The sequence below is a fragment of the Rhinatrema bivittatum genome, chromosome 11, assembly GCF_901001135.1.
Source record: "Rhinatrema bivittatum chromosome 11, aRhiBiv1.1, whole genome shotgun sequence".
Taxonomy (NCBI): Eukaryota; Metazoa; Chordata; class Amphibia; order Gymnophiona; family Rhinatrematidae; genus Rhinatrema; species Rhinatrema bivittatum.
In genome coordinates, this window is record NC_042625.1 from 43,385,035 (window position 1) to 43,407,367 (window position 22,333).

General features: G+C 45.7%; 2 protein-coding genes across 9 annotated transcripts in view; one reads left to right on the top strand and one right to left on the bottom strand.

The window, feature by feature from the left end:
- Positions 1 to 568: 568 nt before the first annotated feature.
- Positions 569 to 18,755, bottom strand: LOC115100672. Of its 7 annotated transcripts, none has more exons than XM_029619376.1 (4): positions 18,628 to 18,755; positions 13,825 to 14,211; positions 2,995 to 3,298; positions 569 to 913 (listed from the first exon to the last, which is right to left on the bottom strand). In XM_029619376.1, the coding sequence occupies exons 1-4, from the start codon at positions 18,644 to 18,646 to the stop codon at positions 673 to 675; spliced, it is 951 nt and encodes a 316-aa protein (XP_029475236.1). In that variant the 5' UTR covers positions 18,647 to 18,755; the 3' UTR covers positions 569 to 672. The 7 variants fall into 7 exon arrangements, with proteins under 7 accessions (XP_029475236.1, XP_029475233.1, XP_029475235.1 ...); XM_029619373.1 differs by having other exon boundaries at positions 18,592 to 18,744; XM_029619375.1 differs by having other exon boundaries at positions 18,572 to 18,744.
- Positions 18,756 to 18,833: 78 nt separating this feature from the next.
- The window catches only part of PUS1 (pseudouridine synthase 1), a 30,105-nt gene continuing 26,605 nt past the window's right edge, over positions 18,834 to 22,333 (top strand). The window contains exons 1-3 of one of the 2 annotated variants that reach the window (XM_029619371.1): positions 18,836 to 19,013; positions 19,579 to 19,822; positions 21,961 to 22,098. In XM_029619371.1, the coding sequence (XP_029475231.1) occupies positions 19,598 to 19,822; positions 21,961 to 22,098 (363 nt within the window). In that variant the 5' untranslated portion in view covers positions 18,836 to 19,013; positions 19,579 to 19,597. Of the gene's footprint in view, positions 19,014 to 19,578; positions 19,823 to 21,960; positions 22,099 to 22,333 lie in introns of both variants that reach the window. The other variant, XM_029619372.1, reaches the window with a different exon arrangement.

The window sequence follows — 22,333 nt, forward strand, 5'->3', positions numbered from 1 at the left end:
ATTCCAACGAGTCTGATAGTGCATCCGATTAGAATGCAGGCAGCCTCTTGGGCGGAGTGCCAGCTGGTGTCTTCCCAAGAGATCTGTGCTCCTCGCTTCATATTTTCACCAAGCACTACCGACTGGATGTTCGAACGCAAGAGGATACTACTTTTAGTGAAAGTGTGTTGAGAGTGGGTCTTTCGGGTTCCCGCCCAGTGTAGGATTGCTTTGTCTGGACTGATCTGGGTATGTTCAGGAAAGGAAAATTGGGTCACTTCTGTATGAGGCAGAAATTTGCACTGCCGGCCGGGTGCAGTAACCTACATATTGCTCATGCCCTCCACAGCCCAGCGGTCTTTCTGCAATGGGAAGAGTCTCCAACTTTTCACCGTGTTTTATCAGAGCTGAGAGAATTTCCCTAGTTGTTTGCTGTGGACTTTTACATGATGATTATGTTGGGGGTTCCACTAGATTGCAAGGGCTGAAGAAGTCAGAAGCTGGAGCAAAATGAGGCATGCAAGTGGCTCAGGACCCCAGAAAAAAGGAACAAACCCTGCAATTCAAATGATTCACTATCAGGCATTCATCTTTGCAAACAAGACCTTTTTATTGTAGGAACACCACATTTCAAATTACATTTCTTTCTTTCAGAAAAATGCTGAAATCCTTGCAGGGAGGACACTCTGCTTCTCAGCTGCCCTTATCCATGTAATTGCTCTGTTTTTGACTTTGTAAAAATCCTTCCCTCGGTGTTTTCCAGTCAATTTTGGTTGGAAATGGAGTTGTTTCTTTTGCCACCGGTGGGGTCTCCGGTCTACTTGAAGAGGTCTCAGTTGCCACTGGAGGGCTCTCTGATCTAAATGGGGAAGTCTCTAATGGGATATCCCACTCTTTGTCAATTTTCTCTTTTTTTAGTTTAAAGTAACGAATACTAAAATACAAAAAAAAAAAGGAAAGATGTAATGAAGGAGAGGTGTATCCTGAACAGGCTTTCAGGAACTTTTGCATGCTTGCCCCAGGAGTTTATTCAGCTGTAACTCTAAGCTCACCGTAGATGGAAAAAGTGCAGGTGGCAGATAAAGCACGCTATGGATTGAATCCAAGAACCCGCAGCTACCCCTCGTGGTCAGAAGCACATGCCCAAGCTGTGACAGAATCTGTCAATGCCAAATCAGCCCTGCAGATAGGACTATCATGGAAAATCATCTCCTCTACGATGATGGATTAACAAACAAGATCAAGAATGAAGAACAAGTCTGCTGGCTGTAATAACAAGTGCAATAGCCTGCTGCTGGTATTATTGCCTTTCATTATTACTTGAGATTCAGGGAGTAGGGTAGTGCTTTCAGCCCAGTCAGGGGTTTAGGATAGCCACAATGAATAGACATGAGATTGATTTGTATGCTCTGCTTCTACTGTATGCAAATTACCTCATTCCTATTCATTGTGGACATCCTGAAAACCTGACTGCTGGCTAGGTATCACCTGAGGAGAACCACTGTGCAAAGGGAGCCAGCAATCACTTTTCAGAGCTAACTGGCTGTAGCAAACATGCTGCATGCATGAAACGTGTGCAATATCCCCAGGATCCATGCTTGCAGGAAGCACAATGCTCATCATGAAATGAAAAGTGCTACCGTGTAGCACTAGCTCCTTTAAAAAAACAAACAAACATGCAGGTAACAAGAAAGCTTGTTTAGTTAGTCATATCGCTGCTGAATGGGTATAGGCAGGAATATCACCCGAGATGCTACTACATGCCCCAGCTCACCCCAGGCTGATCCAGGCCTGGTTTTACCCCCATTGCATACAGGAATTTGAAGTTCTTACTTTCTTCTCCATTGATTTCCCTAAGAAAAATAAAACTATGGATCCATGCATGCAATGGGGCAAACCTAGGACTAGATCAGCCAGTTCGGTTGACCTGAGGTGAGGTTGCAGCCCTAAACAAGAGGGACAAATAATGGAGGAAAAGTATAAAATGCTTTTATAACCATCCCATCTTAAGGTTTAGATTCAAGGATATTAGCACTCAGCATTGGTCATACTTTCAGGCCGATACAGTACAGTGCACTCCAGCTGTTAACCCGCATTTGGATGTCTGTTTTCGACGCGCTAGCTTTACCCCTTATTCAGTAAGGGGTAATAAACAGCACGTCGAAAACGTGCGTCCAACCCCCCCCCCCCCCGAAACTAATAGCGCCCGCAACATGCAAATGCATGTTGATGACCCTATTAGTTATTCCCGTGCGATTCAGAAAGCGAAATGTGCAGCCAAGCCGCACATTTTACTTTCAGAAATTAGCGCCTACTCAAAGGTAGGCGTTAATTTCTCCGGGCACCAGGAAAGTGCACAGAAAAGCAGTAAAAACTGCTTTTCTGTGCACCCTCCGACTTACTATCATGACAGTATTAAGTCGGAGGTCCCAAAAGTTAAAAATAATTAAAAAAAATTTTTTTTTTAAATTGGCCCGCGGGTTGAAAACCGAACGCTCAATTTTGCCAGTGTCCGGTTTCCGAACCCGTGGTTGTCAGCAGGTTTGAGAACCGACGCCGGCAAAATTGAGAGTCGGCTTTCAAACTCGCTGACAGCTGCCGCTCCTGTCAAAAAAGAGGCGCTAGGGACGCGCTAGTGTCCCTAGCGCCTTTTACCGCGGGCCCTAATTTGAATAAATTTTTTTCTGAATCGCGCACACAGGAGAGTGGCCTGGGTGCTCGCCCGCTCTCCCGCAATTTTTACTGTATCAGCCTGATAGTGAGATCAGCCAGTGCTAGCCAGAAGACTGCTCCTCTAACCCTAAAACCACACACCCAAACTCCTAATAGGAGAATGGCTAACGAATGAAGGCCATCCTTGTCAAGGTATGTGCAAAATAACCCTATTTGCAGACTCTGCCCCAGAGGAGCCATGTGCAGCAGGGTAGAGAATGAAAGCAGCTTCTTGAAAACAAAAAAGGGTTCTGGGTTGCTTTAAGCATGAAAATTAGAAAGAGGCAAAAGGTGTCTACTTACCCAAATATGAGCCCTGCTACAGATCCCAGCACGAATAGCAGGAATAAGGTCACCATTAGAATAGCCAGAAAGATCAGCCATGCCCGGTTCTGCCTCAGAAAGAAATACAATTCCATGGTAAAGTTCATTAGCTTGGTATCTACTTCTTTGGTGACTGTTAAGGGGGTCTTGGTAACCTGGATGGCTGCTTCCAACCAGTCCTTTTCCCCTGCCCTCTCCTCTGGCTGGTTGTCTGCAGACTCCTCTCCTGATGTCTCTTCCTTCCTCTCATCCGTCAGGTCTTCTCCAGGGCCTGGTAAAGTATCTGACAATTAATTGCAAGAAAGGCTGCCATTAGTAATAACTTGGATGATATGGCATCACTTACCCAACTCGATTTAAAACCCCAAAAGCAAATATGTAGCCCCTCTAGGGTGGATAGCCAGGCAGCAAAGTTTGGGCCCAAGAACTTTATAACAGCTTTTCAAAGGGCAAGGGATAACAAGTAAGTAATGTTATTATACCATACAGATTTGTATAAATTGAGGCACAGTGAGAGATTAAACCAACATAAAGGAAAATTGGTTTTTACCTGCTAATTTTTGTTCCTGTAATACCAGAGATCAGCCAAGACAACTGGGTTTTGCATCCCTACCAGCAGATGGAGGCAGAGAACAAAAACTTTTGAAGCACTGCTACATAACAGAGAGTGCCACCTGCAGTCCCTCAGTATTGACCTGTCCCCTATCACAAGGTGAACTGAAAACCCAGGGTTGGAACCCCCTGAACTGGAAAGTAAAATACCTTGAGCCAAAAAACCGTTTGCTAACCACTTAACTCAGAAAAAAAATACAACTTTTGAATTGTGTGAAAAATTATCTGATACAGCGTCTAAAATTCACCAGGAAATTCAGTCTTTCGGTAGCAATATCGGGGCAGGGCTCTGGACTGATCAGTGGTATTACAGGAATAAAAATTAGCAGGTACGAACCAATTTTTCTTTCCTGAACATACTCAGATCAGTCCAGACAAGTGGGATGTACCCAAGCACTCCTAGACCAGAGAGCACCTTAAAAATCTGCTCTTAACACACTCACCAAAAGTTGCATCCTCCTGCGCTTGAACATCCAAATGGTAATGTTTGGTGAAAGTATGTAGCGAGGACCACACCGCGGCCCTACAAATCTCCTGGGAGACACCAACTGACACTCCGCCCAAGAGGCTGCCTGAACTCTAGTCAAATGTGCCTTGAGGCCCATCAGGTTTTTGTGACCCTTACAAATATAGGCTGAGCAAATGGTCTCCTTCAGCCATCTAGAGGCTTTCTCTCCTTTCTTCACTCTACCGAACACAAAAAGATTATCTGACCATCAAACGCTATTAGTGACCTTCAAATAGTGCAACAGAGTTCGACGCACATCCAGAAGATGAAGATCTCTTTCTTGTGGAGACTCTCTAGACCAGTGGTTCTCAACCTTTTTCCCATCGTGACACACCTGACAGACCACGTTCACATGTGTGACACACTGCTCATTACAATGTACGGCAGAAATAAAAAATAAAGGTCCAGTATTATTTTTATTGTTAAGAATGACACAAGGAAAAGATACATATTGTATCTGAACCCATCCTTATAAAACAAACCCAGAAATATAAAATCAGTAGCAGTAAAACCATACTAACAAAAAGAACAGATTATTTCAAAACAGCGGATGAATGGAATATCCAATAATTAAAAACTTATATAAAAAATTTCTAGATACCAATAAAATATTTTAAAATAGCAGACACAAAGACTCAGTAATGAAAAATAATAAGGATACAAAAAATGTTTTGCTCTGCATACCTGGGAACGTTTGATATCCAGGTGCCCTGAGATTGTTTTGAATTAGCAAGAGGAGGGATGGTTTGCTTGGAACTTTCTCCTCTCTCTCTCTCTCTCTCTCACACTGGCTCACAATCGCTCACATATACACATGCTTTTTCTCTCTCACTTATATAGGCTCTTAATTACACATTTACACACATGCTGTCTATCTTTTCAGGCTTACACACACAGGCTTTCAATCACACACATACATGCTGTCCTTTTCTCTCACACACAGACTCTCATCCACATGCTTACAAACATGCTCTCTCTCTTTCTCTCATTTACACACAGGCTCTCAATCACATACTCACATGCTCCCTCACCTAAACCAGCTCTCAATCACACACATATTCTCTTTCACATGTACAGGCTCTAATCATTCACATACATGCTATCTCACTCACACACACACACAGAGGATCTCAAACACACATGCTTGCTCATTCACTCACTCTCCCCCCTCCCCCGAACTAGCGGCAGCAGCAGCCTCCTCCATTTCTAACCCTAAAGGCAGCAGCAACCTACTTCATTTTCAGCCCTCGCGGAGCAAGGAGTCCCATCGGCTGCGGGGGTTGACGACATTCTTCGTTTTTCTCTGAGCTGCGCTGCTCATTCCTCAGACCGTGCCTCTCTTTTCTTCGGGCCGATGCTGCCCACACTAGCATGGTCTCTTCTTCCCGCGCACGCACCCACTGCTTACCACTTCCTCTTCCGGGCCGCGGGGCGGGAAGAAGAGAGCATACCGGTGTCGCTGACTCCTGCTCTCCTGCCGCGTTCCACCCGGGCTTTCAGCGTTTTAAGCCCGGGTGGAGGACTATCTTGCTCGGGTAGGGGGAGCAGCTGGGTCAGTAGGGGACCAGGAAGTGTGGAGACACACCTGCGTGTGCTTGGCGACACACCGGTGTGTCGCGACACACCAGTTGAGAACCACTGCTCTAGACCATTCCGGAAAAGCCAGAAGCTCAACTGTCTGATTCACATGAAAAGAAGACACCACTTTTGGCAAAAAGGAGGGAACCGTATATAACATCACCCTGAGATCTGCAATATGCAAAAATGGATCCCGACACGAAAGCGTCTGAAGCTTGGAAATCCGCCTGGCTGAACATATAGTAACCAGGAAAACTGTCTTCAACGTCAATTCCTTCAAGGAGGCACATTTTAAAGGCTCAAAGGGTGCGCCACAGAGAACCCGCAAAACTAAGCTGAGGTTCCAATCCGGACACACCTTCCGAACCAGAGGCTGCAAATGCTTAACCCCCTTCAGGAAATGTACTACATCGGGATGAGAGAACAAAGACCTTCCTCGGAATTTGCCCCCAAGACAAACCCAAGGCTGAAACCTGAATGTGAAGCGAACTATAGGCTAGGCCCTTGGACAAGACCTGTTGCAGAAAGGACAAAATGTGAGAGACTCCCACCGACAGCGGGTCCAGCCTCTGTTGAAGACACCTGAACGCAAACACTTTCCAAACCCAAACATACGCCATAGACGTAGAAGGCCTCCTAGCCTGGAGCATAGGGGAGATTACTGGTTTTGAATATCCCTTCAGGCGCAAACGTCGCCATTCAAAAGCCAAGCCGCAAGATAAAAGCGATCCTCCCGATCAGAAATTCTGGTCGCCACATCTCAAAAAAGATATAATTGCGATGGAGAAGGTACAGAGAAGGGCTACCAAAATGATAAGGGGAATGGAACAGCTCCCCTATGAGGAAAGACTAAAGAGGTTAGGACTTTTCAGCTTGGAGAAGAGATGGCTGAGGGGGGATATGATGGAGATGTTTAAAATTATGAGAGGTCTAGAACGGGTAGATGTGAATCGGTTATTTACTCTTTCAGATAATAGAAAGACTAGGGGGCACTCCATGAAGTTAGCATGGGGCACATTTAAAACTAATCAGAGAAAGTTCTTTTTTACTCAACGCACAATTAAACTCTGGAATTTGTTGCCAGAGGATGTGGTTAGTGCAGTTAGTATAGCTGTGTTTAAAAAAGGATTGGATAAGTTCTTGGAGGAGAAGTACATTACCTGCTATTAAGTTCACTTAGAGAATAGCCACTGCCATTAGCAATGGTAACATGGAATAGACTTAGTTTTTGGGTACTTGCCAGGTTCTTATGGCCTGGATTGGCCACTGTTGGAAACAGGATGCTGGGCTTGATGGACCCTTGGTCTGACCCAGTATGGCATTTTCTTATGTTCTTATATAATTGCAGCAAACCTGGCAGGTGAGCCAACCGAAGAGGCCTGACAATCACCAGATACACCAAATCCCCGAGCCATGGACATCATGGCCACTCCAACGCCACCGTCCCTGGGTGCGAGTCTATATGCCGCAAAACTCAACCAACGAGTGTCCAGGGAGGAAATACATACAGAAGAATCCTGGTTGGTCACGGACACACCAGAGTATCTATCCCTACCAAACTGGACTCCCTTCTGCAACTGAAGAATCTTGTCGTCTTTGCATTGTCCCACATTGTCATGAGGTCCAACTGAGGAACACCCCATCTGGCACAAATGTGATTGCAGGCTTCCGGGGACAGTTCTCACTCTCCAGGATATAGCTGTTGCCTGCTGAGGAAATTCGCCTGCACGTTGTCCACTGCTGCAAAGTGTGAGGCCACAATTCCCTCAAGAAGACACTCCACCCACACAAACAATAGCTGAGTCTCCCGAGCCACAGCATAACTCTTCATCCCTCCTTGGTGGTTGATGTATACCACCGTTGTCGCATTGTCTGAAAACACTCGACCCATCCATCCCTGGACCAAAGGCAGGAACAACTCCAGGGCTCTGCGCACCACCCTTGTCTCCAGGTAATTGATCGACCAGGACATCTCTGATACTGACCAAAGACCCTGGGCTGAATGACACAGGTATACTGCCCCCCAGTCCTTGAGGCTGGCATCTGTGGTCACCAATCACCCAGTCCAGGGCATCCAGGTCCACTCCCTTTTCCAGGTTGTTCCTCAATAGCCACTAAGAAAGACTGGACCTGGATTCTCCTCTAAGAGGTAACAGCAGATGATACTCCTCCGACAACAGATTCCACTTGGACAAAAGCGCCTTTTGCAATGGACTCATGTGAGAAAAACCCCACCGAACCAAATCCAACATTGAGGCCATGGAGCCTGGTACCTGTAAGTAATCCCAGACCTTTGGCACTGGCAGATGCAAGAGCAATGTCACCTGTGCTTGCAACTTCGCCAGCCTGTCCACAATCAGAAAAACTCTGCCTTTCTGGGTATCAAAGCGGGCTCCTAGATACTCCAATGACTGCGACAGAACCAGGTGACTCTTTGCCGCATTGCTCACCCAACCTAGAGAACTGAGGGTGTTCATCACTCGTTGCACGGACCAACAGTACTCCTCTGTCTTTGCCTGAATAAGCCAATTATCTAGATATGGATGTACCAGGACCCCTTCTCATCTCAAGGCTGCTGCCACTACTTCCATCACCTTTGTGAAGGTTTGGCAAGCCGTAGCCAACCCGAAGGGAAGGGCCCAAAACTGGAACTGCTGTCCCAGCACCATAAACCGCAGAAACTTCTGATGGTCCTTTCGAATGGGAATATGGAGGTAAGTTTTTGTCAGATCCAAGGACGCTAGGAACTTGGATCTGACCAAAACTTTGCGGACCGCAGCTATCACTGTATACAAAGTCTCCATCTGGAAACGTGGTACCCGCAAGGCAAAGTTTACCTTTTGCAAATCCAAAATGGGACAGAAGGTGCCCTCCTTTTTGGGCACCACAAAATAAATGTAGTACCTCCCCCGTCCTTGCTCATTCAGCAGAACCGAAATTATGGCTTCTAAGCTTAGCAACCTTTGCAGAGTCCCCTCACCTGTGTCCTGTTTGCTGCGAGACGAGCAGTGGGACTCCAGAAAGGCTTCCCTGACTGGGCTTCCCTGACCGGTCTGAGGTGATCTCAGCTCACTCTTCGTAAAAATGGGACAATCTGCCCCCTACCGCTTCCACCAAAGAGTGGATGAGCCTGGCTTCACTGTAAGGCTTTACCCTCTCTGGTGCCCTGACTGGAACCGCCTCTGGAGGATCTGCCGGTCCCCTGAAAGGGCTGCTGATGTCCAAACAACTACTTCAGCCCCGAGGTTGAGGCCCCTCTTCCGGAATGAAACCTCCTTGAATCCCGAAAATGGAACCGAGGTGGAAAGACATTCTTAGTGCTCTTTTTATTCACCGGCAGTCTGTTCTCTTTGGATTCCCCTAGGGACTTCATCAGCTGATCCAGCTCCTCCCCGAATAGCAATTTCCCCTTAAAAGGAAGATTACACAGCTGAGCCTTGGACCACATGTCTGCCGACCAATTGCGCAACCACAGAAGCCTGAGCGCAGCCACCGCCGAGATCATGCTCCTGGCGGACATTCGCAGACATCATACAACGCATAAGCCACATAGGCCCCTCCAGCTGGGCCAACTAGACGGGACTGAGGGTCCTGGTAAATGTGTGCTCTGGAGCCTTCTGAATCCAGCACAAGCAAGCCCACTGCATCTTGCTTGCACACACTGCAGCTCGGAGACTTAAGGCCGACACCTCAAACATGTGCTTCAATTGAATCTCCATCATGCGGTCCTGAACATCCTTGAGAGCAGCTGAACCCGCAACCAGGATTGTGGTCTTCTTAGTCACTGCCGAGACCACTACATCCACCTTAGGCATCTTTAGGTGATCCAAATGCTCCTCCATTCAAGAATAAAGCTTCGCCATGGCCCTAACAACCTTCAAGCTTGCTTCCAGGGAATCCCACTCCTGGCTGATCAGCTTCCGGATCTTCTTAGGCAATGGAAAGGCACTAGGAGGACCCCACAGTCCATCCAGGACCGGATTCACACCATCATTATCCAACTCTTCCTGCTTAACCCCCAATTACTCCAACACCTGAGGAATGAGAGGGCGCAGCTCCTCCGTCTTAAATAGATGGACCACCCGAGGGTCATCTCCTTCAGACACAGGACCCTCATTGAGATCTGGATCATCCTTATTTAAATCAGGATCAGGATTTTGACCCCCATCTGGTTCCATGTCCGGGTCTGCTCTCTGTAGTGACGCAGGATCCTGCATCTCATCCAAGTCATCTAGGTCCCTGGGGTTTTCCCCCAGCTCGACGCAACCCCAGGCGCTTAAGCAACTCCCCAGACCTGCCCGCCAATGCCATCCTTAGTAGGGATGTGAATCGTTTTTTGACGATTTAAAATATCGTCCGATATATTTTAAATCGTCAAAATAACAATTCCCCCGATTTATCGTCAAAAAATCGTAAATCAGGGGGAGGGGGAGGGGAAGGGGGAGGGCGGGAAAACCGGCACACTAAAACAACCCTAAAACCCACCCCGACCCTTTAAAATAAATCCCCCACCCTCCCGAACCCCCCCAAAATGCCTTAAATTACCTGGGGTCCAGAGGAAGGGTCCCGGTGTGATCTTTTACTCTCGGACCTCCGGTGCGTTGTAGAAATGGCGCCGGCGCTACCTTTGCCTTGTCATATGACAGGTCAAAGGTAGCGCCGGAGCCATTTTGTTTTTTGTCCCCCGACGTCAGGAGCGTAGGAGATCGCTCCCGGACCCCCGCTGGACCCCCAGGGACTTTTGGCCAGCTTGGGGGGGCCTCCTGACCCCCACAAGACTTGCCAAAAGTCCAGCGGGGGTCCGGGAACGACTTCCTGCACGCGAATCGTTTTTCCGTACGGAAAAACGATTCGCGTGCAGGAAGTCGTTCCCGGACCCCCGCTGGACTTCTGGCAAGTCTTGTGGGGGTCAGGAGGCCCCCCCAAGCTGGCCAAAAGTCCCTGGGGGTCCAGCGGGGGTCCGGGAGCGATCTCCTACGCTCCTGCCGTCGGGGGACAAAAAAACAAAATGGCGCCGGCGCTACCTTTGCCCTGACAGGTCAAAGGTAGCGCCGGCGCCATTTCTACAACGCACCGGAGGTCCGAGAGTAAAAGATTACACCGGGACCCTTCCTCTGGACCCTAGGTAATTTAAGGCATTTTGGGGGGGTTCGGGAGGGTGGGGGATTTATTTTAAAGGGTCAGGGTGGGTTTTAGGGATGTTTTAGTGTGCCGGTTTTCGATTTACACGATATTTAAAAAACCCAAACTGCGATGATCCGATTCCCTCCCCCTCCCAGCCGAAATCGATCGTTAAGACGATCGATCACACGATTCACATCTCTAATCCTTAGTCTTTTGGGTGAGACTGGCCGATGTCCCCCGCATCTCTTCTCTCCTGCACCCTTCCTAGCCAGGAACACTCTGTGTAACAGCAGGCCAAATTCCGGAGAAAACTCCTCCGGATCGTCGATCCTCTGTGCGAGGAGGCTGTCCGAGTCTGCACCCTCCTCCTGGCCATCCTTAGCAGCCTCCACCGCAGGAGAGAGTGGAGGAGGGGAATCTCTGGAGTTCCAGCCAGATGTAACACCCTGGCCGCAATTCTCTGCAGGCACGGCTGAAAGTGAGGTGTCCCCCCCCCCCCCCATACCAAAGCCGAAGCTCTCGAGCCATGGGAGACCCTTCTGGCCTTTGCACCCCCTGTGGAGGATCCATCCGCCCCCTTAACTGAAACAGCAGTTGGCAGGAGGGGACTTATAAGCCTAAGAAGAAGCCAGTCCCCTTGTTATCAAGGTCTCCGGCACTGCAGGCTACTGCATCAGGTGTATAACCCCCTGGTTGCCTGGCTCGACCCGAGGGATGGCTCACAAAGGAACCTAACACCTCGGACAGCTGATCAGATTTCTTATTCCAAAAGCTAACTCTCAGTCAGAACTGCAGTTTTGCACCTCTACCAACTGCTGGAGACAGAAATACTAAGTGCCTCAACGTTTTTGTTCTCTGCCTCCATCTGCTGGCAGGGATGCAAAACCCACTTTTCTGGACTAATCTAGGATATGTTCAGGAAATATGGGATGAGGGGATTTGAACTTGCATCCTAGTTCTCCTGACTGTAGTTCAGTGAAAACATCAGATGGTTCACTGGAGTTGTTTAAGGCTGGAAAGTTTCTGTTGGGTTTGGTTTCTGTCCACAGTTCTGTACATAAAGGCGAGCATGCTGGTGGCACATGTTCTGTGAAATTATGGAGCACGATTTGGTTCCTTTGAGATAAATACAGAACTTACTGCAACACTCCTTCTGCCGGAAACCTTAACTGTAGTGGAAGGTCACAGAATTCGGGCTCCTCATTTAAGTTCTTCTAATGAAGTGCTTACTTTCAAAGAGAAAAGCCATGTGTGTCTCTAATAAGGTCTGATGTACTATAGGCTTTTCCCCATTTTGTGTCTATAGGAATAATGCTTAGCACACAGGGCCAGAATCATTTTATCTAATAATGGAGAACAGAAGCACATGTTAGGAAGGGACAGAAAACATGTGTGATTATTGAGACCACAGAAGAGTTAGGTTTTACATATTTTTTATAGGGTTCCGATAGGTGCTAATAAAGCATGATTAAATTTATTTTATTTATTTATTTATTTGTGTTTTTCTATACCGGCATTCACGGAAGTTCGTATCATGTCGGTTTACATAAAACAAGGGGTGAGCAATACATTATAACGTACATAGCTAAAACGTAAGAGTATACATTACAAAAGTATAACATGTGCATAGAAGAAAAAGTTACAATAAAATAGGGGTTATTCTAACTGGGATTAGAGTTAGAGGAGAGATAAAAAGTTTAACAAGAAGTAAAACATTGTAGTGATTGGTTGGTATTGTCATACCTATGTATTGTCATACATAGGCGAACTGTTTTATGTTAGCTGCGGATTAGATGGCTTAGGGAGTCCATTTTGATTTCTACAGAAATACATGCCCCAAGATTTCTGTTATGCATGCTTGGCAGCATGAGGACTTTCACAAATCTTTTTGCATATATTCTGCAGCATCTCAGTGCTGAATCTACACATCCTGCCTTCTTTTTGCAAACTCTCATGAGCAGTTCTGCTTTTCCGTTTTTATTTTTAAAGTGTGTGCACCTTTGGCGCCCTCTAATGTTGAAAAGAATAATTTGCAAAACTTGGCATAGTAGAAGTTTTTATATGAATTATGGGATCAACAATAAAGTGTCTATGTTTACAGAGGGAAGTTAACATCCATTTATTGATGATTGCCTTCAGTGCAAAAAAAGGTGTGTTATAAAACAAAGCACTCTCTGTATACAGTCTGCCTTCTCTGACACTGCTGCAGACATCCTGGCCCTACACTGCACAGAAAAATGTTATTTATTCTTGGCACAACTGAACTTGCACTCACAGCCTCCAACACATCTCTTTTTGTCTGAGACCAACACTGATTTTTATTGGCAGAAGGTAAACAGGAACATTTCCAAACAAAGGGTATGATTTACGAAGCTAAAGTGCTTCTTCCATTATTGGGGGGGGGGGGGGGATCTTAGTGCAGGGGTGGCCATGTCTGGACCTCAAGAACCACAAACAAACCAGGATTTCCGAATATCCACAATGAATATGCTGGAGAGAGATCTGTCTGCACTGCTTCCATTTTATGCAAATCAATCTCAGGCATATTCATTGTGGATATCCTGAAAACCAGACCTGTCGGTGGCTCTTGAGGACTGAAGTTGGCCACCTTTGGCTTAGTGAATCAGGCCCTAAGGCTAAGAAGCTCATGACCAGACCCACAAAGGGGACAGCCCAAATATCTCCATGCTGACACATGACAGCCCCTTATGTAGCTCTATGACATCTGTATACATTTGTACGAGGCACCTGCGCAGGGCCGCACTACACACATATCTGTATGTGCTTACAGTGATATAGATCCATAGAGCTTTCTATACATAGATGCACAGATCCATCATATCTAAGAACGGTGCGAACACATATGGCTATAGATCTACAACAGGCTGCATCCAATGACCCAAACACTAACTGACTGTATATGCTGCTGTTGTTACTGTATAGAACTGCATACACTGATGGGCTTTAGAATTAAAGTGGATATTCACCTTTCCTTTCGGAGACCACAATTTCAACTTGCTGGGTCTGGTCTGCTTCCGTCTCACTGTTGGTGGAGAGTTGCACCTCATAAGTGCCAGAGTCGTTTTGGTGGACAGGATTAATGACCAAAGAGCAGTTGCCATCGGGTATATGTGACACGTACATCTGAGCTCTGCTGTTGTAGTCGTTGGGCTGGGGCACTGGTTCCACCATGGTGTCTATAATCCTCAGAATGGGAAGGTGGGATGCATTCAGTTTACTCACTCTCCACTCTACCCGCAACTCTCTGGGTGCAAAGGGCATGTTTGTCTCAAAATGGCAGGGGATGAGAAGCCGGGTGCCATTCCACACCTCCATTTTTTTCTCCAGTATGGTGAGATTTCTGACTTGTAAAGCTGTAAAGGAGGACATATTTTATTGATTCTGATCATGCTGATTCTCCTGAGACCTCACCTATGAGGCAGATAAACATGCAGACCTAAGATGTTTACCCTGTCCTCCCAAGGTGGTTTCATTGCTAAGGCTACCTTTCCCCTTCCCCAGAAACTCACCTTCTTTGTAAGTGTCAGTGCCATTATCCTTAAATATCTATTATTTGCTCTGTTCCTATTACAACTGAAAGACAGGATTGTACACATCTGGTATTCACTAGGTCCACAACATTGTAATGGACCTTCACATCTGTCAGAGTATAACAAATCTCATCAAACATTGTTTGTGCTACCTTTACATTGACTAGAACTAAAATCAGCCACAGCTTTTGTCAGCAGAGTGATTCAGTAGGACTGCAGAATTCCCTAAGTTCATTTATTATATAGTCTATACAGCATGAAGAGGAACCAGTGAGTCACATTTCTATAAGTCACTAACTTTTTTAACTGTTGGGTTAAAAAAAGGTATTTTTGGCAGGTTATTTTTTTTCATTTTTACTCCTTCAAAAATCCAGGTCATTGCTTCATACAACTATATAGAATTCTATCTTGTCACGGTATCATAGTAAGCTCTTTTCTAATTGTCTTAGCAAGGCTGGAAAACTTCCAGTTGTCAGGTCACCTAGGCACCTTCAATTTGGGGCCTGGGACCCAAGATGGAGATAGGAAGAGTTGCAGCGGCTGCTGCCAAGGGGAATTTGGGAGAGTGGTGGTGGTGACTGCTGATGGCAGGGTCCAGGAGAACTTGGCAATTGCCAGCAAGCAGGAGAGACTGAAGGGAGTGAAAGAAGCTGAAGAGATTGGGGAGAAACGAGGGTGCCTGGAGGGAGGGAAAGGAAATGAGGTTGGGAAGAAAACTTTTTAAGGTTTCATAAGTTGGTTAAAGGCTTTTTATTCCTAGACAATACTGGATGTGATCAGTAGCATAGATATGGTCTCATTGGGTATGGAAATCGTAGAATATGATGGCTGTTAATATGTTAACTGGACATGTAACCTGTGGTTGAGGATGTGAAGTAAATGTTTTTATTCTTATTTTTATAATTTGCATGTGTTTTTATTTTAAACCATCCTGGTAGCGTTGGATAATTTGAGTGGTATATAAAATTTTAAATAAATAAAATAAAATAAAAGCAATCAAAACAAAACTAGACAAAACAGGAAAAGTGAAAAAAGAAATTCCCGGATGCCTAAAAATATTTAACTTACACCTAAGTTTTTTTCCTTAGAATTCTAAACTAGTTATTAAAGTATGATAATCTACCTTTCATCACCAGTCAGGCCAATACTGTAAGGTGCACTGTTTAACATATGGTATTTTTGACGTGCGTCCACTACCCCTTAAACTGTAAGGGGCGTAGCGTGTCAAAAACGCATGTCCAACCCCCCCCCCCCCCCCGAAACTAATAGTGCTCATCGCATGCAAATGCATGTTGATGAGGCTATTAGTTATGCACCCGGGATACTGAAAAAAGTGTGTGGCCAAGCTGCACATTTTAAGGGCAGGCGTTAATTTCTGAGCAGTCCAAAAAAGTATACAGCTTTTCTGTACACCCTCAGACTTAATATCCTAGTGATATTAAGTCGGAGGAACGAAAAATGTTTAAAAAAATAAAATGTGCCGACCAGTCAGGTTAGGAAAACAGATGCTCAATTTTACTGCAAGTCAGCGGGTTTGGAAAACTGACACTTGTAAAATTGAGCAAAATTTAGCGCTGGGTTCCTGAACCTGCTCACAGCCACCTCTCCTGGATTTCTGCTAATAAGGAGGCATTAGGGACAATAATGTGCCCTAGTGCCTCCTTTTTAGCGTGACCCCCTCATTTAAATACAGGATCGCACGCCCAGGAGAGGTGGCTGGGTGCATGTTGGGAGAGCGGGTGCTCAACACGGAGTGCCCGTTTTTCCACCTTTCTTATTGTATCGGCCTGAGTGAAATTAAGGCAGAGTTACAGTATAACATTCAGAAGTGGCTTTTAAATCCAGTGAGGACTTGCACTAATCACCTTTCTCTCTGTGGAATGAGCACAAGGAGCACCACCTTAAGGAGTATGTGGGGGTTAGACATCCTGAGATAGCTCTCTTGTTCAAGAAGCTTTTGATTACATTCAAGATGCCTGGTGAACTTTGTTCTTATGTTTTTCATTTTGTTTATTTATATTCCGCATTTTGTGATTTTCAAAGCAGACTGCATTCAGATGTTGTAGGTATTTCCCTGTCCTCAGAGGGCTCACAATCTAATGTCTTGAGTTGCTAAGACTTTTCTCTCATTCTGTGTTTATGGGAAAAATGCTTAGTAAATGAGGCCCTAAGTTTGCACTTAGGTTTGGGGGTCTGGCTGATTAAAATGTATTATTGTCTGACTAATAAATATTTAAAATAATACAATCTTAGATTATATTCTATAATATATTGCTTTAGTTTTTGGCCAGCTACTCTGATCCTAAATCATGTCAGGCCTTAAAAGTTTAGACAGTAGATCTTAAATTGTGACCTAAAATGCACCGGTTATCAATGTAACCCTAAAAGGACGTGGAAAGATATGATCCTGCATGCCACCATCCTGTGTTTTACTAGTGGAGTAAAAGGTTACCACAACCTCCAAAGATTCCAGTTTCTTTCAGGCTCAGTTCAGCTACTGGAGCCCTTACCTGCTGTGAGATAAATATGGAGAAAGATACCAAAGAGGAAGATAAACATGGCTTTTAAGGATTCATGGCATTGTAGGTCTTGAGTCTGTAACAATCAGTGGCTAACAGATATGGATGTGCTTTATTGTCCATCTTGTCTTGGCTGCAAACTGGAGAGTGAAGGAAGAGAAAGCCACTTCCAAGGGGTCAGCCCAGCATTAATTTCTGATTTAACAGAGGGGATGTCACAATTAATGATGCAAGAGCATTAGAGTCATGGTAAGCTGGTTACCAAGGTATTGTTAAAGCAGTGATGTCATAATTCAATGTAATAAATAAAAGTATATTTGTATAATGCAAAATAAATCTGCTACTGTCTTTCTGTCTGATTCATTAAGGCTTTTCTCCTATTCTGTGTCTATGGGAAAATACCTTCATGAATAAGGCCCTTTATTTGAAACTTCAGATTTTAATTGGTGTAGCTGACTGTAATTTGCTTTTTAGCATTTTTCTTGTTTTCACTTTGTCAAACTTTGTGTATGATCTCTCTTGAACTATTTAACTTATACCTATCCTAAAAATATGGCTGCTGTATCTAAATAAGAAACTAAAATGTGTTTGATTACTGCTTCAGTCAGTCACAAAGCAAGAACAGATGAATTATAATAAACTCACAAATATATAAGCATAAAAGAAATTGCATGATAATCAGCATAAAGCAATAAAAATCCTCTTTGAATTCATATTACAGTTAATAATAAAACAGACCAAGTAAAAGGAGAAATTTAAATTAAAATGCTCCATGTCTTAACCTTTCTAAAAGTCATGGGAGAAGTTGGAGAAAAAACATCCATCAAAAAGAAAGGGGGCACAGAACTAAAAGCTGTTTTTCTAACCTGGGCTTAATTTGTGGGGGAACAGCCTGGAACGCAATTCTACCACTTCTTTTCAGACTTAAGAGGCAGAGGAGCAGGGATGTTCTGCTTCAGTCCCTCCCCTTCAAGCAGCCTGCAGCAGAAGAACGGCGTACAAGGAACAGGCGAAGGGGTGATACTGAAGCAGATGCTGCAGGGCTAAAAACGGACACAAAAAGGAGTTTAATTATCTCCCGTTTGAAACTTATGAGCAATAGTGCCAGTTGTCAAGGCTTTTTCAATCCTGACCTTGATAAGCACTACAGTTCACAATTTTCAAATTTGTGCTAATTTAACCGCTTTTGTGTCTGTGACCCAAGGCTTAGTTTCCGGCAAAACAACCAAGAATAGTGTTCTGCCACCTTTTTTCTAGCGGTAAATCAGTTCCAGCTCCTTGCAGAAACGTACCAGAACTGTGTAAATCAGCCTAGAGGTGGCAGGATTATTCCTGGGGCCTCAGAGAAAGCAGAGCATGTTGGAGCTGCTTATCCCAAGACAGGAACAGCCACATGGCCTTGATTTTTGTGCAATTTCCTGGCACCACTGAAAGGCCATGAAAGAAATTGGGAAGGGGTGAATGCCTATCCGCCCCAGTGCTTCTGCAGGTGTTTGTATATGCGCGTGTAGGAAATAACTCACTCCTAACACTAACTCCGCACTGCCTCATCTCCCTTTTTGTCTACAAATTAAGCCTTGCTTCTAACCGCTTACGAAAGGTTTTCCCAAAAAATGTATGGGTTTATCCTAAAACTAAAAAAGCCCTTTCCCCATTAAACGTACGGCCTTGAGGGGGTACACACATGGGACTCGCTCTATAATTCTTTTCTTTCTCCTACATTTCCAACCTCCTTGCATCCCGGACCAGATTGCCACTTAATCCCCCAGCCCCGGCTCTGCTCCCATCACATCTCCACCCGCGCTGCCAGCGGCCATGTCCCAGCCTGCCCCGCGCGCTGTCACCAACGGCACGAGCATGCGTCCCAGCTTGCCCCGTGCGCTGTCACCATGGACATACGCATGCGCCCCCAACCTGGAGGAAGTTTGTCCCTCGCGGGCCCCCGCTGGTGGATTTTTGAGTTCGGCTCGCACGTGTGCGGAGGGCAGGTGGCTTCCTGGTCCGGGAAGAGCGAGAGCGGCACCGAGGCTACTTTGCTGCATGTGGCCCCGTCCACCGAGTCCCGCTGCGATCTCTTCCCCTCTCTGTGGACCCCGGCGCTCTCGGGTAGTTATGTTCGGCTTTGCGGCAAGGGGATCCAATGAGGGGAGGTTGAGTACATGTCTGTCTCTTAGGTAGGGGGAGATGAAAGTGCATGGGGAGGTGGGTGGGTCTGTCTTTCAGGGAGGAAGGGAGAGAAGGTTAATGGGGACTTCTTTCTCTCGGGGAGAGGAAGATGCTGCAGGAGGAAGGCTGTCTTTCAGAGAAGGGGGAGTTGGAGATGTGCATGGGGAGGTCTCAGGGAAGGGGAATATAGGACCACCCATGCACCCCTCTTTCTTTGAGAGAGGGTGTGATGTAGGGGTGAGGTCTGATGGGACTCAGGGGCATGGTAGGGTTTAATTTCTGGGGACTCCCATGAGACCGAGAATGTGTTTTTTAACACCTTTTCTGATTCTGTTCTGTCTTTTTTTTTTTTTTTTTATTAGAGACTGATCTGAATCTGTTCTGGAATTGTCAAAGAACAATTGATAATTCCACATTCTTTATTCTCGTCGCATGTTCAGCAAACTGTAACGCTCAATAAACCTTTGTGACAGCTGTTCATTTCTGATCCTATATTTTTGTTTAGATTTTGTAGTCTGTGGTAAATGGCTGAAAGTGTGACAGAGGATGCCTTGCTTCCAGCGAGGGAATTGATGGTGACTGGCGATGCAAAGCAATCGAGGAGCGTGAGCGATGATAGCGACCATGAACACAAAGCCAAACGATTTAAGGGCAACAAGTGGGATCTCAGTGAGGAGAACAAGAAATATCCCAAAAGGAAAGTAGTCTTGCTGCTGTCCTACTCTGGGAAAGGCTACCATGGAATGCAGGTATGTACAGTGCAAAGCTTGGCTTACAAATTGTATCTGTTCTGGAATTGTCAAAGAACAATTGATAATTCCACATTCTTTATTCTAGTCTCATGTTCAGCAAACTGTAACGCTCAATAAACTCGTCGCATGTTCAGCAAACTGTAACGCTCAATAAACCTATTTAGAGATCTACAATTTTTAAGCATTCAAGGCCAATACACAATTTATTGCAGATGCATCACATAAGCAATGATATAAATATAAAAGACCTCATTCCACGTGGCACCAAATAATTTAGTCGCACACTGGATCACATTTAATCATAGATGTCCACTGCCCATTTTTTTTTGTTTATTTCATATGCAGATAAAAATATTTTATTTTACTTCCCTTTGTTGATGTCCAGGGCAGTAAGAATTCTTAGGAGGCATCCAACATAACACTATGTTTCAAGGCGGTCTGCATCAAGAGTAAGGACTACAGCAGTGTCACTTCTTTAATCACAAAAGGTACATCTCCCTTTCGTGCTCCCTTTATCTATCTGCATGTGAATTATACAAAAAAATGGACATTGGAGACCTATGATTAAATGTGACCTGGTGTGTGACTAAATGATATGATTCTACACGGATGGGTGGTATGATGTCTTTTATATTTATATTGTTGCTTATGTGATGCCTCTGCATTAAATTGTTTATTGGCCTTGAATGCTTTGTTTTGCATATTGTACATTGTGCTTTCTGGCCAACTCTTGATTTTTGGTGATTTTGTGCCTCTCACATCTGGTGAGAGTCCACTGCAAAAGTCATTCAAGGATATTGGTGATAGACTGGCAGAGACAGTCTCCCGCATGCACCCCGACATGCTGATCTGGTCTTAGTTTTTGACCTAGTGCATCTGTGGATTGTAGGCCAACCTTTCTTTGAAAAATTATTGGCTCAACCTGTATGTTCTGACACACAGCTTGTTGGTGGCCCTAGTTGGAGAAGTAGTAGTTTGACAGTGAGTTAGAGCAGTGGTTCCTAACCTTTTCAAGCCAAAGGCATAGTAACCTCCATGGAGCAGACAGTGAAGACATGGGGAGGACTCATACAGCCAAAAGAAGAGCTAGGGAAGCACTGAAAGCCCCATCAGTCTCTCTTCCAACTTTTGAAACGGGGGGGGCAGAGATGCACATGAACCTGTCATGTTGGACCAGCTCCCTCTATATACAAGTGTAGTGTAGGGAGAAGTCAGTGGCAGCTGGCTCAGTCAGTTACCTTGGCTACTGCATGTGGCTGCCAGAGCTCTTCTACTGCTACTGCTACTGCTGCTACTGCTACTGCTGCTGCTGCTCCCAACATCAAGTCCTCAGTGCACGCTCTCCCCCATCTCACACAACCTGGGGATTGGACAGGCTGTGGGGACTCAGGAGATGGAAGAGGAGGAGATGTTGTGTGCTGCACAAAGCAGGGCCCAGCCATCCATGCCCCGGGTGCTACCCATTAATTATCCAGTGCTCATGATGTTGCTAGGAAGAACAGGCGTGCATGATCACACTTTCTCAGAAAATAATTCCTACGCACTTAAAAGCTACCACCGGTATTTCTTGTTGCTGTGAGACGCTGAGGGCACAGCCCAGGTGCTGGTCTGGATCTAAGCATCAGGCAGTGGTGACTTTTCCGTGGCACACCTGATCACATCTGAAGGCACACCAGAGGGCCATGGCACTCTAGTTGAGGAAACGCCGAGTTTGAAGTCCCTGTTCTGTATAGGTAAGCACAATATAAGTGGTGAAACGCATCCTAAAAGTTGTGATCCTCGACTTTGTGAATAGCTGGTCTGGTTTTGGATTTTGGGAATAGGGTAGTGAGGATCTCTTGACAAGCACCTGGGATCAAGCTTAGGTAGCTCACTGCCCCCCTTCCAGGAGGCTGAAAAGATGAGATCCCTTTAAAAAAAAAAAAAAAAAAAAATCAATGGGCTGCAAAACCAGAAAATGAAAACAGAGACCTGGTTGTTTAAAAAGACGCGGAGACGACATCTCTTCTATTGTAAGTGCAGTGGTGTACAGAGGTGAGAGGCCTGGTGAAAGCCCGCCACCTCGCTACGTGCGTAATGGCATGTCTCGGTGATGAGCCTGTACCCGCCTGTGGTTTTACTCCTCCCTCCTGCAGAGAAACGTGGGCTCTTCCCAATTCAAGACTATCGAAGATGACTTGGTTCATGCCCTTGTTCAGTCGGGGTGCATTCCGGAGAACCACGGTGAAGAGATGAAGAAAATGTCCTTTCAGAGGTGTGCGCGGACAGACAAGGTGAGGCGCCACCCTGTCCCCTCCCCCCTCCCGTCCCCGCTGGAGCTGATGCGCGATCCAAGTCATTCTTCTGCTGTCTGTTTGCTCTTTGGCACCAAAGGTTCCTCTGTGCTTATCCCAAGTCTTCGTGAAGTCTGTTAATGTTTTAGCCTTCACCTCCTGCTCTGGGGGGGGGGGGGGGGTGTTCCACCACCCTTTCCGTGAAAACATATTTCCTGATGTTGCTCCTGAGTCC

What these genes read in the sequence shown, in the direction of transcription:
- LOC115100672 (XM_029619373.1), bottom strand. Translation starts at nt 18,646, where the DNA reads ATGCAAGGAGGTTGGAAATGTAGGAGAAAGAAAAGAATTATAGAGCGA. An exon ending in TGTGGTCTCCGAAAGGAAAG is followed by an intron (nt 3,299 to 13,824) that starts GTGAATATCCAC and finishes ATTAATTGTCAG; the next exon opens with ATACTTTACCAGGCCCTGGA. An exon ending in GTAGCAGGGCTCATATTTGG is followed by an intron (nt 914 to 2,994) that starts GTAAGTAGACAC and finishes TTTGTATTTTAG; the next exon opens with TATTCGTTACTTTAAACTAA.